Source organism: Tyto alba, unplaced genomic scaffold, assembly GCF_018691265.1.
Source record: "Tyto alba isolate M040663 unplaced genomic scaffold, T.alba_DEE_v4.0 Super-Scaffold_39, whole genome shotgun sequence".
NCBI classification, from domain to species: Eukaryota; Metazoa; Chordata; class Aves; order Strigiformes; family Tytonidae; genus Tyto; species Tyto alba.
In genome coordinates this window covers 9857568-9872764 of record NW_024881314.1, presented here as the reverse complement: position 1 = coordinate 9872764, position 15197 = coordinate 9857568, and the positions used below count along the sequence as shown (strand labels likewise).

The 15197-nt window shown below is 38.7% G+C and overlaps 1 protein-coding gene across 1 annotated transcript in view; it reads left to right on the top strand.

The window, feature by feature from the left end:
* OGFOD3 (2-oxoglutarate and iron dependent oxygenase domain containing 3) overlaps window positions 1–15197 on the top strand; it is a 50992-nt gene that overhangs the window by 3470 nt on the left and 32325 nt on the right. The window contains exons 3-6 of the mRNA XM_042802501.1: window positions 6238–6313; window positions 7263–7305; window positions 13814–13878; window positions 14480–14536. Of these exons, the coding sequence (XP_042658435.1) occupies window positions 6238–6313; window positions 7263–7305; window positions 13814–13878; window positions 14480–14536 (241 nt within the window). The remainder of the gene's footprint in view (window positions 1–6237; window positions 6314–7262; window positions 7306–13813; window positions 13879–14479; window positions 14537–15197) is intronic.

The window sequence follows — 15197 nt, the reverse complement described above, 5'->3', positions numbered from 1 at the left end:
GGAGCTTTAGTCACTTCGGAAATAGCTTTCTATCACTCAATAGCTTTTCATTCTCTGTCTTTACTCTGGCTTGACATCCACAGCTGCTGGCTCTGTGTCAGAAGGAGGCACATTCCTATCATCGCTTGGTGCTGATGCTCAGCCATAACATTTCCACAGCTAAGATGAGATTTTTATTTATACACCTGTCCCAGCTTCAAATGGATCGAGTGCAACTGAGCTTCTAGTTTACTTCAAATGATATGATAGTTGGTGTCACAGAGCAGTGGTTTTATTTCCATAGCACTGCCTGCCAGTAAAGATGCTTCATACAGAAATAAATTGTGTTATTTTTCAGAGGCCAAGCACTTAACTTACTATATCTGCAGAAGATAGGGTGTTCTGTGAGCACAGTCATCTGCGTTCTGAACCCTGCAGCCAGATCTTGGCTATTTCTGTTGCCTTGAGACATGGTTAACTTTAAAACTACTGTGGCTGCTAATGTGTCTGATGAAACTCCTGTGTAGTCTCTTATGTGTGTTGACGTATTGTGTCAGTGTATAAAGCATCCATGATCACTGCCCAGGAAACAGCTTTGAGTTGCTTTTCCAGAGACTCGATCAGTGAATGGAAAGCAGAGAGATCTGTGAGGAGTGGAGCAAAAGCTCTAGTGCCTAGGCTGCTGGTGTGGTTATGGGGTGGCATCCAATAAATCTCTGCCTCCTCTTGTCCTGCTTTGAGATGGATTGTGTTAAGGGAGAATCGTGATTTTTTTTTTTTTTTTCCCATGTGAATCATTCTGATCTCAGCAGCATATGGTTCTTTGCCAAGTACTACTTTAAGCAGAAGATAAAGCTGCAGTTTAGGCACTTAGACACTTGTGTTACATTCTGTTTTCTGTACTGAACAGGAGCAGGGGCCATAGGGTGTACTTGTATTTTTGCATGTTTTGGTATGTTCCTCCTTTACCTTGATTGAAAAAATACAACTCTTATGATCCAAAGCTGTGTGCCTTACTAGATAAATGAATGATTTTGTGTCTGAGTCACAAATTTGTGGAAGCTACCGGGTACTTTGTAATACTAAACTGATGCAGATTCTCAGTGCAGATTCTCCAAGTCTGATTTTGACACTTCAGTGCTCCCATATACCATGGTCTCTTAGACAAAGATGATGCATTTCTTAATGTTAAAATTATTTTCAGGCAGACTGTTCTGATTTTTCCTTAGAATTCATCCTATGTTTGTGCATTACTGTTGGTACCTGACTGACTTTATGTTGGACTATGTTTTTCTTGTTTTTTTTTTTTTTTAATTTTGGAAAAGATTCTGCTCTTGTCTTCAGAACACCTCCTGCCTCCAGTACTGTCTTTGCCAGCCCTTTGTCAGAGACACTTCACATGTCACAGTTGTCCTAGGTAACCCTGTAGTTTTGTAGAATCTGGACTCTTCAGTACCAGCCTTTCCAAAAATGTAAGATCTGTGCTGTTTGCAGCTGGAAATAGAAAGCATAAGTCTCTACTGAAATCGGAAATCTTTGCTAGTGTCCTCTTTTCAGGATGTCATGCAAAGAAAACCCTATTTAGTCAGGTTTGGCTTGGAATATTGAAATTCTTGTTTGAATTTATTTTTTTCCACCTCTTCTCTCCTTGAACATCAGCTTTGTCTCACTTATAAGACAATTTTCTTTGCCTTTCAAGCATTAAAGAGACCTTTTCAGTAGCAGAAGGAAAGTCATTCCCCTTTTCTTGTCTGTATTAGCCAAGAGAGCATCCTTGTTTTTCTGTGTTCAGCCTTCTCCTGAACTTAAAATCTTGTTTTTCAATCAGCCTGTTACCTCAGCCTCTTTTAGTCTTGTTTGTAACAGGACAATAAAGAAGTGTGCTGCCAATATCCAAACTTATGCTTCATAAAATCGTTGACATCTTTATGCCCAACAGAATGTTGCATACAGTGTGGAGTATGTTATGTGATTTGTGATTGATTATTATTGTTCTACAAATATCTTTCAGTGCATCTTATGGTTACTAACTGAATGTTTGGCAATTTTTTTTTTTTTTTTTTTTTTTTTTTAAATTTTGGGGACTGAAATTGGTCCCTCTTTGGCTGTTTTTTCACATGCATCTGAGTTTAAAATTGGGCACTGGAAGCCGTTGCTGCCTTAGCCATCTGTCTCACTCTTTGGGTGAGTATTTGCTAGCCTGGAGGCAGAGATGTCTCATCCATGTCAATTGGCTTCTGAGATGCTCTTCAGCTGGCATTCAGAAGTGAATAACCGATCTTAATCTGCCACTGCTGAATGTATGATGGAGCCTTTAAGGCACAGCAACATAAAATGTCTATGTTTTTGTTAGGGCAGACAAGAGATAGTTTGCAGCATTTGCTGACTATTTGTTGCTTTTCAGAACTCCTAGGTCACATGCTCCAAAAGACCAGAGCATTTCCAGTGCTTGCATGTTTATTGCAAGATCTGTGGTGTTTAACTTGCAAATTGTTGGTTCCTGGAACTGAGATTATTGGAATTCTTGCATTTTTCAAATCATGTGCCTAATCTTTCTGCTTGCAGAGGGGATATTTACAATGTGCCTGAAACATGGCGCAGAAGTTCCCCCCCTCTCTCCACTCCCTCCCCTTCCAAATTTGTAACTTAGAGCAGTTTTCTGCCTATAATGCCCTACTGGGTTTGAATTATGTACCCATGGGCCTGGTATTGTATTGCAGTGGTGTTCTCTAATATGTGAAGTACCTTCATGTTGCTGCCAGAATTTTTAATTTTTTTGTGTGTCTTTATATCAAGGGACTACAGTTTCTGATGAACAGTATGTTTTGATTCTATGTATTTCTTCAGCTCACAGGGTTGAGAGGGGAAGAGTGAGATGAGGGAGCAGTGGTTCTGGTTCATTCTTGTCACAGTGCTGGCACTGAGAAATGAATGATTAAGAATGTAATCTCCAGCATCATTTCAGACTGCTAGTTTCCTAGGTCATCTTCAAATAATTTTGTGTGCGCTTCCTGGAATCTGAATCTCAAGCCAATTTAAGTGAATTGTTGCTGGGTAGTCAAAAAATCCAGTGAATTATCTGGGTTGTAAACCTGCTGTTTTCCTGACCTTGATCTGTGTTTAAACAGTCTGCTTGGTGTGGGTGCCCTTGACTTAAACATGCATCAAACAAGGGACTTTTAAGTTTATTTTCTGAAGTAAGGAAACTGTGTGTATAATTTGGTATGTTGCTGTCAGTACTCAGCCTATTCACTCACAGATCTCTTTCTAATTTCTTTCTCTTCTTGAAATGCTGGTGTAATTTGAGGGCTTTATCAGGGTATATTCAGTAAGATGGAGTGGAAATTCCTGCAGAATTTCTCTGTCAGTCTATGGACATTGTTATCATTTTGATCAGAGCAGACAGATGCTTTTGATTTGCATGGGTGAACTGATTGATTTATTTCCAGAAGTTCCTCCCATTGTGTTCTGATGAGCAAATAATCCTTGAAGAGCAGCTCAGTTCAGCAACAGTAAATGTATTGGCAGATGTCAGAAAATGCACTCATCCCAACTTTTCTGTGGCTTGACATCTATATATGGATCTTCCCCAGTGAAGTGCCAAGTGTGACATCTCAAGGTCTTTGGTGGCTCAGAATTTGTCCTATTTCTTCTTCTTGCCTGAAAATTGTTGTGGACCAAACTTCTAGTTTCATAAGAACTTTCATATATTCTTCATCTGGAACTCTGATGGCTTTTTTCTGTGAGCGAATTTTCAGAGACCAGAGACTCTTTTATCATATATGTCCAAGCTGTGTGCTTCAAGGCAAGGCACTTTTGTGCAACGTCTCATATAAAAAGCTGCCCTTCATGATGTATTTGTATAGACATCCCATACAGAATCTTATGTACTTCCTTTTAAGTCGTGATGGGTGCAAGGAGGAGGAGAGAATTGGGCAAATCTGAAATATGCTGCTTTTATTCTCCTGACAGTACGGTTGGAATGTTCAAATTCACTGCTTGCTTTCTTACCATGGCTTTTCCAGTGACTTCAAGTGGACAAGTACAGTGGTTCTTAGCACTTGACTACAGGAATCTCTGTTAATGAACTGCATGATTTGGGCTGTATACTGAAACAAGTTAAATCCAGTACTTTGTGTTGTTAGCGGTCGCAACTGCGAATAGAACTTGCCTACACAAGGCAGATAATCAGGCACTTCTTTATTCCAGCGCTGGGGAGCACGGGGGATAGCTCCACCAAAAAACGTGTTCCCCGACAGGTACAAAGCACCACATATTTCTACACTTTCAGCAGAGTCATGGTTACATGAGATCAACAAAATTCACAAAGTTTAGTCTGACCTTAATAATGATTGGCTTTCAGTTACCTCACCTTACCTATATTCCTATTCTACAGAAATCATTGGTCATCTTTACTGATTGATTTGAATAGAATGAGGGGAGGGTAATGATTAGCATATTCATGTTATTTCCTGGAAATCATTATAATATGCAAATGTCTCTAACACATCCGTGGTTATGTTGGACGGGGGTCCTCTGGTGGTCATCAATAGTCTTCATCACTGTGTGCCCTGATTGAACCCCATCCCTGCGCATACTCATTTTATCTTTGGCCGATCTTCCCAACCAAAACCTGTTTCTTCTGGTACCTGTTGTTTCAAATCAAGATCCATAACCAGTACCCATTGTTTTGATTCAGAGTTCATAACGATTTCCATAGTAATCGAGGCAAACACAATGCTAGTTGCTCCTAAGGTCTTAACATATCATATGTTCTCATAGCTACTATAACTTCATTTTAAATCAAAGCCATATTTTAAACTAAAATAAAAATAATACTCTAGGATTCAAGTTATTTTGTTAAGGTAACTGCAACAGTGTTACTACATGAACTAGCCTGTTTTGATACTACATGAAGATCATATACCTATTCAGGAACCCTAGGTATTAGTTCTATCTTATTCATTGCTTGAACTGTTTGTGTTCATGTTTTTTTTGTTTTTGTTTTTGGTTTTTTTTTTCATTTTTTTTCTTGTCAAGTAGTGGTTTCACCTCTGTCTGAGTAGCATTCTCTCTTTTCTGTTACTAGCATGATGGTGCTCTGGTGTTACATCCACTGCAGTCTGCATCCAATTAGGTCTCGTCTTCCAGAGCATCTCCATTTTCTTCAGGACAATTGAGTTTCTTTATCCTTTTGAGACTGTTCAGTTTTGGGACAGAACTCTTCATGTTGTGTGTTGTACCCAAGAGTGGTATGTACTGGACCTCTGTCTGAGTTGAAGACTTACTTGGACGGCAATAGAAAACATTTTATATATGGACATGTGGTATTGAGGGGGTTTAGTTGCTCAAGAACTTGGCTGACTTGGAACTGCCAGCCTGGGGTGGAAGGATTCATGTGGCACTGCTGAGCCTTCCAGTTCTTGCCCTGCCTGTCCAAAGGCTAGAATAGTAAGATGAATTCATCTAAGATCATCTTCCTTTCAGAGACCACTTTTATAAACAGGAACTTTTGTTTTCGCTACTGCACTTGGGAAAAAGAGGAAAAAAGTCACTGAACCGATCTGTCTTGCTGCAGGTACATTGAGGTACAGATGCATCTGAAAGTGCCTTACTAAACAAAGGCCACCTTTTCTAGCTTGAAGTGGTAGATCTGCAAATGAACATCAGTAAATCAATTTTAATTCCAGAGTTTGTAACAAATTTGTAAAGCCTTGTAACAAACTTAAGGTTTTTAAGCATTATATTCACATCAACAGGACAAGTAGTTTGTTTTTAACGGTGCAGTACTGCTGTGCATTTTGCTTAGCCTGAGCACTGGAGGCTCTCGGTCATGCCCGACAGCCACACTTCCAGTGACTGTGCTGCTCTGGGTGTTGACATTCATTTCTTTTACATCATCTCCATTCTGTTGAATTGCATTATGGACATTGCAGGAAGAAATTTGTCAGTTTAGTTGGGGTAATTCCCCTGGATCACACCAACTAGCCATAGCAGGAAAATGATGCAGCTTAGATGAGTCCTGGGGACTTGAATCTATGCAGAAGCAACAGTGACATTGGCTGTCTTGTTTTCTCTCTGTTTGCGGTGCAAAACACATCAAAGTAGAGATGTAACTTGTAATTTAAGTGATCTAAAATATTCTGAGATTGCCAGTATCCCTTCCGAATGTTGTGAATCTGAAAGAGAAGTAAAAGAACATTTGTAGAGACTTGTTTGAAAGATATTTTCTTTTTTTTCTTGTCTTTTTTGTTCCAGGATGCACGCCTAGAAAGTGTGGAAGAGGTGTGACTGATGCAGTAATCACAAGGGAAGAAGCTGAAAGAATCCGCAGGTAATTTTTCTTTTAGCTCTTTTAACTTTTATGAGCAATTACTTTAATGATAGTGTGCTAGGGTTTAAGGTGTAGCACAAAGCTCATTAGCTGAAGGAGCATGGGTTAAACTGTTTAAAACACTAAACTTTTTTTTTTAAAAAGCCATTTTTAATTTTTGCTGTAGTGGAGGCAGTTCTCTTTGAAACAGAGTGCCTGGCCTGTGAGGAGTAAGCATTGTAGAGAAAAAAGGAAAATTAATTGAAGAAGTTTTAAAGGATTTTCACTTGGCCTTCTGTTCCGTTCGGCCTTTAAAACCAGAACAAAACAACATAAGCCTCCTTTCAGTTGAGTCTCTTTCTGGGTAATTACAAGCTAGTGCTGACCCTGTAGTCCTCTGTGAACACTAAGTGGTGAGTTTTAATCAAATAGTAGGAGATGCTGTCAAATTATGCAGTTAGAAAAGTTATCAGCCTCTTTGAGTGTGATTTGCATTTGATAATCATGTCAGTGGGGAATATCACTGTAATGCTCGAAGCGATATGCAGCTGGTAGAAGTGCTTTGTTCACTATTCCCACTGGCTACTCTGATTTAAAATGAAGCTGGGCTCCTGGTTTTTATACAGAGTTTCTGCCTTGTACAGGTTTGTTTGTACTGCCCCTAAGAATCAGCGTCTGGGGAGTTTTTTTTGTTTAATCTTACTGGGCCAGAATGTATTTGAAAGACAGTGTTTTGGGGATTTATGGTAGGGGGCTACAAGCTCAGAAATGTTTTCCAACACAGATACTTTATTTTCATGACAGGCTGCAAGATTCAGTTTCAAACAAATCCAGCTTCTGTTAACTCAGTCGGGTTATATCTGATGCATCAAACACCACTTACAGAGGAGTTACATGTTGTAAATAATAACATTAAAGAACACAGTGATTGGACTTCAGTTCTCATCTGAGGTTATTGTTTTGCCTGCAGAATAGCAGAGAGGGGACTGTCCTTGGGAGGATCTGATGGAGGGGTGAGCAGTGTCCTGTTACTTTTTACATTCTTTTACTGCCACGGCAAGATTATAAATGCATTTTTGGGGCTCGAGAAGAGGAAATGGAGAATTTTTCATTCCATTCAGACTTGGAAAAAAATGTGTTTGGAAAGTTATCTCTCATTAATACTTATGCTAGCAGTGTAATTCGTGACTTGTGCAATAAAGTTTCATTTTCCTATTACTCAGATTAGTAATTTCTAGCACCTCTTGAACTGATTTTGTCTTCTCCATCCAGAAACAGTTACTATAGCAGAACTACAAAAGTTTTTGGCTTCTGAAACTAAATTCCAGTTGTTCACAGCATCACGTAAAGATTTGCTTTGTGTAAGGACAAGAAGTGCCATGTAATGTCTTAGGTAGGCCTTTGAATAATATTCTTTAAAAATTAAAACAAACCTACTTTTCTTTAACGAGCATATTTATTTTAATTTCTTTCCTCCTGTCTTTGTTCTCAGGATTTTTTTGTGTATGAACAGAAACTGTTTCTTGAGTATTTGTAAACTTAATTCATTTAGGCCTCTGCTGAATTAGGACATATATTAGCAGAAAAGAGAAAGGTTTCAATGAAAAAATACAACTATTGTCCTTGTGATTGCTGAGAAAGACCTGCAAAAAAATATATCCTGAGAAGTTTAAGCAGTGCTGCCCATCTGAAACAATATATTTAAAAGATTGAACACTCTCTGTTTCGTTCTGTCAGGATCCCGTGTATTTTTTTCAGTTCTGTGGTTGTGTAATTTGCTGTTTTGCCTAGATTGCTCTGCCTATGGGGACCTCTGGTTTAACTCTTGTTATTAGTGCTGTCAAGAGGGTTTCCTATCCTGTTTTTTTGGGACCTACATGTGATTTTTTTGTTAGACTTCCAGAAATTAGGATTAGAAGGTCAATGTGTAACACAGCTTCATGGATTTGGACCACAGAAGGCTAATGTCCAGCTGGGAACTGGGGAAACTGAGGCAGAGAAAGCTTGAAAGAGAGATAAGGGGAGGTAAACTTGCTGCCCAATGCACAGAGCTGGGCAGGGGTCCTGAGCTGGCTTACTTGGACAACAAGCCAGAGTACCAGACAAATACGAAACTGTCATCTATATAATTTTGGAAGCATCACTGAGGTTTTTCTTTTAAAGGGCAGGAAAATGTCAGGGAGAAAGAAAAATCTATTGCTGCAGTAAAATAAGTCTATTAAGAAATCTGATGTCCATTGAGAGGTATGGGCTCTGATCCAAGCCTTCTCGCATTTCGCGTGATCTGTAAATGTGAGAAAGTTATTCTATGCTGTTACTCCTTAGGGAAAGGCGCAAGGAGAAAGTTGTGTAGTATTGCATTGAGATCTTACCCAAAATAGTGGATAGACACTGAAAGATGCTAGAAACAGGAGCTGACCAGTGTTCCTGTGAGATCGTGTTTAGGAGAAGTCTTTAAATGCAGTCTTTTTCCCTAGTTTCTTTTATGCCTCTTTTTTCCCCTCTTCATCCATTTTTCTTCTTTCTTTTTCAACGTGCAAACTTGTATTCCCTATGTCATGGAGTAAATCTTTTCCCGATAGTGCTGTCTTGGTTCCCAGATATCATTAAATACTGATGGATGTGTGGTGATGATTTATAGATGGAGCGTTCTTTCTTCATTTGTGCCTTTTATCGTTTCAAATCTCTTGCCTACATAACATACAGAACGTTTCAAGTCTTACTTCATCTAGCTACTCTGCCTGTATGCCTCTCAAGCTTCAAGCCTGTTGGATTAGGTCTGGCTTGTTGCTTTAAATGTCTTAGTCTTTAGAGTGTTAGGATAATTCTGCCCAATTATGTCTGTCATTCTAAGACTAATTGTTTTCCTTAAAAATTCCTTAAATAACTCCTTGTTTCTGTTTAACTATTTTTAATTCTTTATTTAGTCACTTTGATCTCTCCACTATTCCAAATAAAACTTCTTCAGATTTCTACTGGGGTCCAGACTGCATTTTCATTCTCTCTGATTTCTTCTTAACCCCTTTTTAAGCAATATCTGATTTTTTTTTTTTTTTTTTTGGTCTGTCATACTTCTTACATTTTGAATTCACAGAAGTGGATTTGTGTCTGTGTGTCACAATTTACTAATTTAAGGACACAAACTGCAAGTTTAAGACTCTGTCAATTCTTTCCTCTCTTTATTTGCTGCCCTTTCTGCTTCCTTGGAGGACTGAAGTGTAGCACAAAAACTTGTTTCCCTTTCAGTCCTTTTGTGTTGAGAAAAATCCTGGCAAACATCTGAATTATTGAAATCTCTCAGAAGTCTTGCCCCAGTTGTCATGCTGAGCTTTCTTTCTTATCTTACTTTGTAATTTTTCCTAGATTTGATTTTATTTACGCACACACAGAGTGACTCAGGAAGAGGCCGTTGTTATCTTCTAGTCTAACTTTCAACAGAATCCAAACAGGAGCGTCTTCTCCACCAGTATGCTTCTTTCCCTTGTATGTCTCTGTAATATGGTTTTATACTCTGTTCCTCATTTGCAGAATGTGAAATGCATTAATTCTCTTGATGTTCAAGCCCAGGTTGGATGAGGCCTGTGGTAGGGGGGTTGGAACTAGATGATCTTTAATGTCCCTTATAACCCAAACCAATCTATGATCCAATGTTTACCTCAGCTTAGGTTTTTTCTCTTTTTTAAAGATAATGACCTTTCCCTTTCTTCCCTGCCTAATATTCTTGCACACTACCGCTGCTTGTGTTACCACTTTAGTTGTGACTCATTCATTCATTCATGTCTTTGTAGGTGCTGCCATCATAACATCTCTCCAGTATAAAAGAAATGACTCATTTACTGTCAGATCTATTGGCACTTACTTAGAAGTCCCAGATAAATAAACCCCTTGGTGCAGCCAGTCAGCAGTCTGTTTCCTGTGTTACAGCAAAACTGGCAGGAGTAGCCACCTAGACTTCCCTTTTGCAGGGGAAAATTAAATTTCTTCATCACTGGGAGAAGCAAACAATCTGTGTAGCTGTGGTCCCAAACAAGGGTTTCTGATATGGGCCCACCAACCCGTGCATAGAACAGTGTTTCTGCAAATGAATCTGCTTTCAGCCTTCCCAACCAAACTCTGAAGTCCTCAAAGCATCAGCTCTGTGTTTTCCAGGGGGAATGTAAAGCTTCTATGTAATACTTGTCCTATTTCATACCTCTACTACAGGCTGCATAGTTTTCTTCCTTCATAATTAGTGTCCTGACACAGCACTTCAGAAACACATACTTGTGAGGAGTGGAAGGTGTACTTGGCAGTGTGTCTTTCACTTCACTTGAAACTGTGTGTTGGTGTGAGTATCTGTACTTAGCTGTAGGAAGCTGGAGAGGAACTGGTCGTGTCTGATCTATATCTAGTGTAAACTGGTAGTGGACACCATAAGCCAAATACTGTATTTAATTTCCACAGTCATAATCTGTGACTCCAGCTGAGTGATGTATAAATTAGATTGGTTACACTTGTCTCATAATTAATCAGTGTAACTTTTAAGAGGCCTTACCTTACGAATGTAACCTTGACCCCTCTACTCTCAAGATTTAAGTAGGGAAGGGTTGTTTAAAGGTGGTAGTGTTTTGAGAGTCTGCGTAAGACTGCCTGCAGTGACAGCAAGTTTGCTGCCCAGGAATCAGCAGCCATGTAGAACCTCCACTGCTCTTCCCTCTTCTCAGCTCGAGTGTGTGAGCGTTCCCATGGGAGGAGGGGGCAAGGTTTTTCGAGCTTTGTAGACAAGTAGAAGTAAGTTTTTTTTTTTCATTTTTCTCTTTTGGGTGGTGTGTCTGTTACCTTGAAAAATCTCACTTAAAGCTTTTAAGAGGTGGAGGAGGAAGGTTGAATTGATGTAGGAGTGAATGTGTTTTTAATGGTTGGCAATCCCTTTTAGTGAGGATCAAAGGCAGAGCCTATCATGCTTTGTAAGTTGGGGAAGTTCAGCCCTTTTTGCCATATGCTGAGAAGTGGCAGGTACTTGCATATTCTTTTTTAATCCTTTTAGCAGTGAGAGGGTGGAGAATGTGAGACTAATAATATTGAAGGTCCAAAAGAACATGTATTTGTGCTTTATTTTTTTTAAAGGAGGTTCAGTTTCCTTTTTATAGCAGTTCTGTAAGCCAGGGTATTGGGCTAGTTCTGTTAAACAATCGCTTGAAATAGGTGTGTGGGTGTGTGTGTTTGCAGTGTTCTTGCCATCTTTAGATCAACTTGGTAGAGCTTTTCAGCATGGGAACAGTGACCTGAATTGCAGGCTGACACTTGATCAGATAGCTGAACTTGAAGTAATGGTATTGACAGGAGCTTCCACCAGGGTGGTATTCTCCGAGTAGGAAATGATGCTGAAAATGTTTAATGTTTTGAAATGTCAGAGTCCAAAATAAATGTGTTTCAGTTTCTTTCCAAGGTAGCTGTTAAACAAATAGCTCTGTGCTCCTGTGTAATCAAGTCCCTGGCTATGTTTGGTATTTAGTTATCTTGCTCTGAAACAACCCTGAAGAATAATCTTTCTTTTTTCAGAATCTCTGTTCAGTCTTCATCTTGCCCCTCTAGGCTTTATATCATAGCTATTATCTTTTCAGCTATGAATACGTACAGTTCTTGGGGGTGTCTTTTATTGATTCATTTGGTCATTTAGGATCTTCCCAATTGTAATCATCTGGACCTTGAGGAATGAGAAATGTGTATGTTTGGAAAGCATGTTGAAGGTATTTGAAAGGCGATTTGTTTTAAAATTAATTTCATCTTTTCCAATGTGTTCTGCTACTTGTCCTTATAATCTTCTGTAGCATGATCACAAGCATATTTTTGAAGCTACACAGGAGCAGTTTTACTTCTATTAGCTGTAGTTTAGATCATTGTACAGAAACCAATAAATGAAAATATTTTGCTTCTGAAGCTTGAGTAAAGCTTATTACACGAGCTGCTCTTGCATGACTGAGATTACTTGTTTCCATAACAGTCTTCTGAAGCTTTTGGAGAATTTCTGTGGGAAGGGGAGGTCTGAAAATCTCATGCTATGTCCACTTGAATAGCTCATTACTTTATATATTTTTAAAGCTTTGTTCAGGCGTAAACGGAATGATTTGGGTAGGTTTATCAAAAGATTGTTACTATCTTTTATTTTGAAAGGAAACATTAGTGGAGTTCACCTGATTCAGAACTGAAGCTCAGAGCAATTGAGCCTGCAGCAGTTTTCTTTTGCTGAGAGACTGTCTTGGGTGTCTTCTTCCAACATGATCCAGAGGAGGAAGGAGAAAAGTGCTTTGGGACTAGGGGTGAACATGAAGCTCTATTGCTAGCCTGGCTTGCAGCTCTGACGTGCCTGTGGACGGATGATTTGCTGCTGTTCATTCATAAGTCTGTCTGCATTTGAAGCCACTGTGTACCTTTACCCAAAGCGTATTGTTCCAACCATGCCCAGAAATTCTTGTTGCTCATAAGATGGAAGTTATCATTCTTTCCAGACAGCTCACCTAGTGGTGGTATTAGTGTCTGGAGTTTGTTAGAATAATGTGAATGGTATGTGGTGCATCAAGAGATGCCAGATTCCAAGATGCATTTGCCCGGATATTGTATATCAAAGATGGCATTGCTTTGGTGCCGGTCAGGTTAATTAACTGTTGCTACTTGATATTCTCAGTATAAAAAGAAAGACTGCTATTAAGCAATCATATTTTTAAATACTGTTTAACTGATACAAAACAAGCGTATTTTGTGGACAGTAAGGGACATACAAAAGCGTACTTTATTCAATTTAGAGAAGTAATTTAGAGTCTTGAGAGATAGCTCTCTACCCTGGCCAGTCTGAATACTAATCTTTTTAGCTTGGTCTGGAGCTCAGCAGAAGTGTTTGACTTGAATCAGATGAAGAAATGGATTGAATTTTCATATGTAAAAGCTTTTCACTCTTTGGTTTTCTTTTACAGCGGTTTAGAAATTGAGGCAAAGAAAGTTTGGCTGTAGCAAGCCTTAGAAGTATAATTGTTCTTTTAAACAGACTTTTATGTCTGTATTAAATATGAGAAGTATACAGGAACTCATGCTGAAGGAGAAGTTTTAATAACAAATGTTGGGCAAGATAAATATTAGTGCTGCTATTTGAGCGCTTCACAAATACTGGAAAATTAGTCATCTTTGTGTGGAGGGGAAACGTCTTCAAGAAGAGATCCAGGAACACAGTGTCTTACCCCTTAGCCCATGGAGGAAGACTCTAGCAATTTTATATGCCAGATTTGAATCTCAGGGATAGCAGTCCTATGCTTTTTTTTTCATAGCACCTTAATATTTTGTGCAGCTATACAGCAAACTGAGGGAGGTTTGTAGTTGTAAAGTAAGCATTAGTATTGTGAACTCAAATGATAGAAACAAATATTTTTAATGGGAGGCTGTGCAAAGTGAGACACAACTTGGGACAGTTATTAAAGGTCATATTTAAATGATGATAAAACTTTTTCATCCTCATTTTTCCTATTTTTTTTTTTTTGTTTCCTTTTCCAGGCATCAATTCTGGACTTACACTCTGGAGCTCTTTCACTGGGGAAGCATTTTGTTAATCTGTACAGGTAAAATGGGGTTGTGGCTTACTGCCTCTTGTTATCCTACACCTTCACTGCTCATGGCCTTTTCAATCTTCTCAAGCTGTGGGCTGGGGTTAGTAATGACAAACTGTAGAAGTTGGCTAGATTCACCACAGTTTCCACGACCGGTTAAAGAACTTCTGTGGCAGGAAAACTGATCTTTTGTTGAACTGGGCTCTTTGAAAGCTACCATTAGCTTTATTTTCAGAGTTTGTCTTGCACTAGTAAATAACAGTATTTTTTCATAGTTACAGGCTAGTTTGTCAGAAGTAGAAGAAATCAAATAGTCTGAACTCTTAAAAACTGGAATCCACATGCTTATTTTGTGACATGGGAAGAGACTTTTTCATGCCTGGGGAATTCTATTATTAGTTGCTGCATCTTGATCCTTTAATCTTTTAACATATAATTTTTTTAGTAATGCTTTTGGAACATCATGCTCAAAAGCATTTGTAGGATTTTTCTGTGTTGTGTGTTCACTTTTTGATTGTGGATAAAGCACAGATAGGGGTGAGAATGCATCTTGGTATTTCTCAGGCAGTCTGACTCAACAACTCTTCCTTTAGACTGTTGTTTAATTTTTCAGGTACTTTGGGGACAAAATTCAAGACATCTTCACCGAAGAGGATTTTGCATTATATCGGTAAAGATTTTCAGTAACTGATGAATAACAAAACATAACTTTTTTTTTTTTTTTCTGTAGAGTGCAGGTTGAGAGGGGATTGTTCTTTGGATTCAGAAACACAATTGTTTTTTCAGCTCAGAATAATAATCTCAGAGAATTAAAAGAATATGAGGAAAATAAGTAAAGGACCTTTTGGTTACTACCAAAATAACATTTGCTGCTTTGAACTTAGCTGCATTACCAGTGTCAGGACAGTATTGATGGTATAGATGTAATCAGAATGATGGCAGCACCACACATTTCCCTTTTTGTGGAAGCAGTTGATGCCAACCCTGCAAGCAAGGAGAGCTGCTTGATCTGAGTTCTGTGATTATTTGCTGGGACGTTATAGCTGGGATATAAAATCCTTCAGCATTAACTCCTATTTCACACATATTATCTAAGAGGTGTTGTGTTAGATAATAAAGACAATCCTATGGTATTTTTACATTAGCAACTTGGGGTTTTTTGGGTGAAGTGTAACAAAATATCAAAAATGGTAAAGTAGGAAGTGGAAGGACTTCAAACTACTAATGTTCTGGCTAGAGAATCAGAGCAGACTTTCCCCCTAAGAAGCCAGAATATGAAATGGCACTATAGTGTAATAGCTTTGGCATCTGATGCTTTTAGTTTTCCTGTA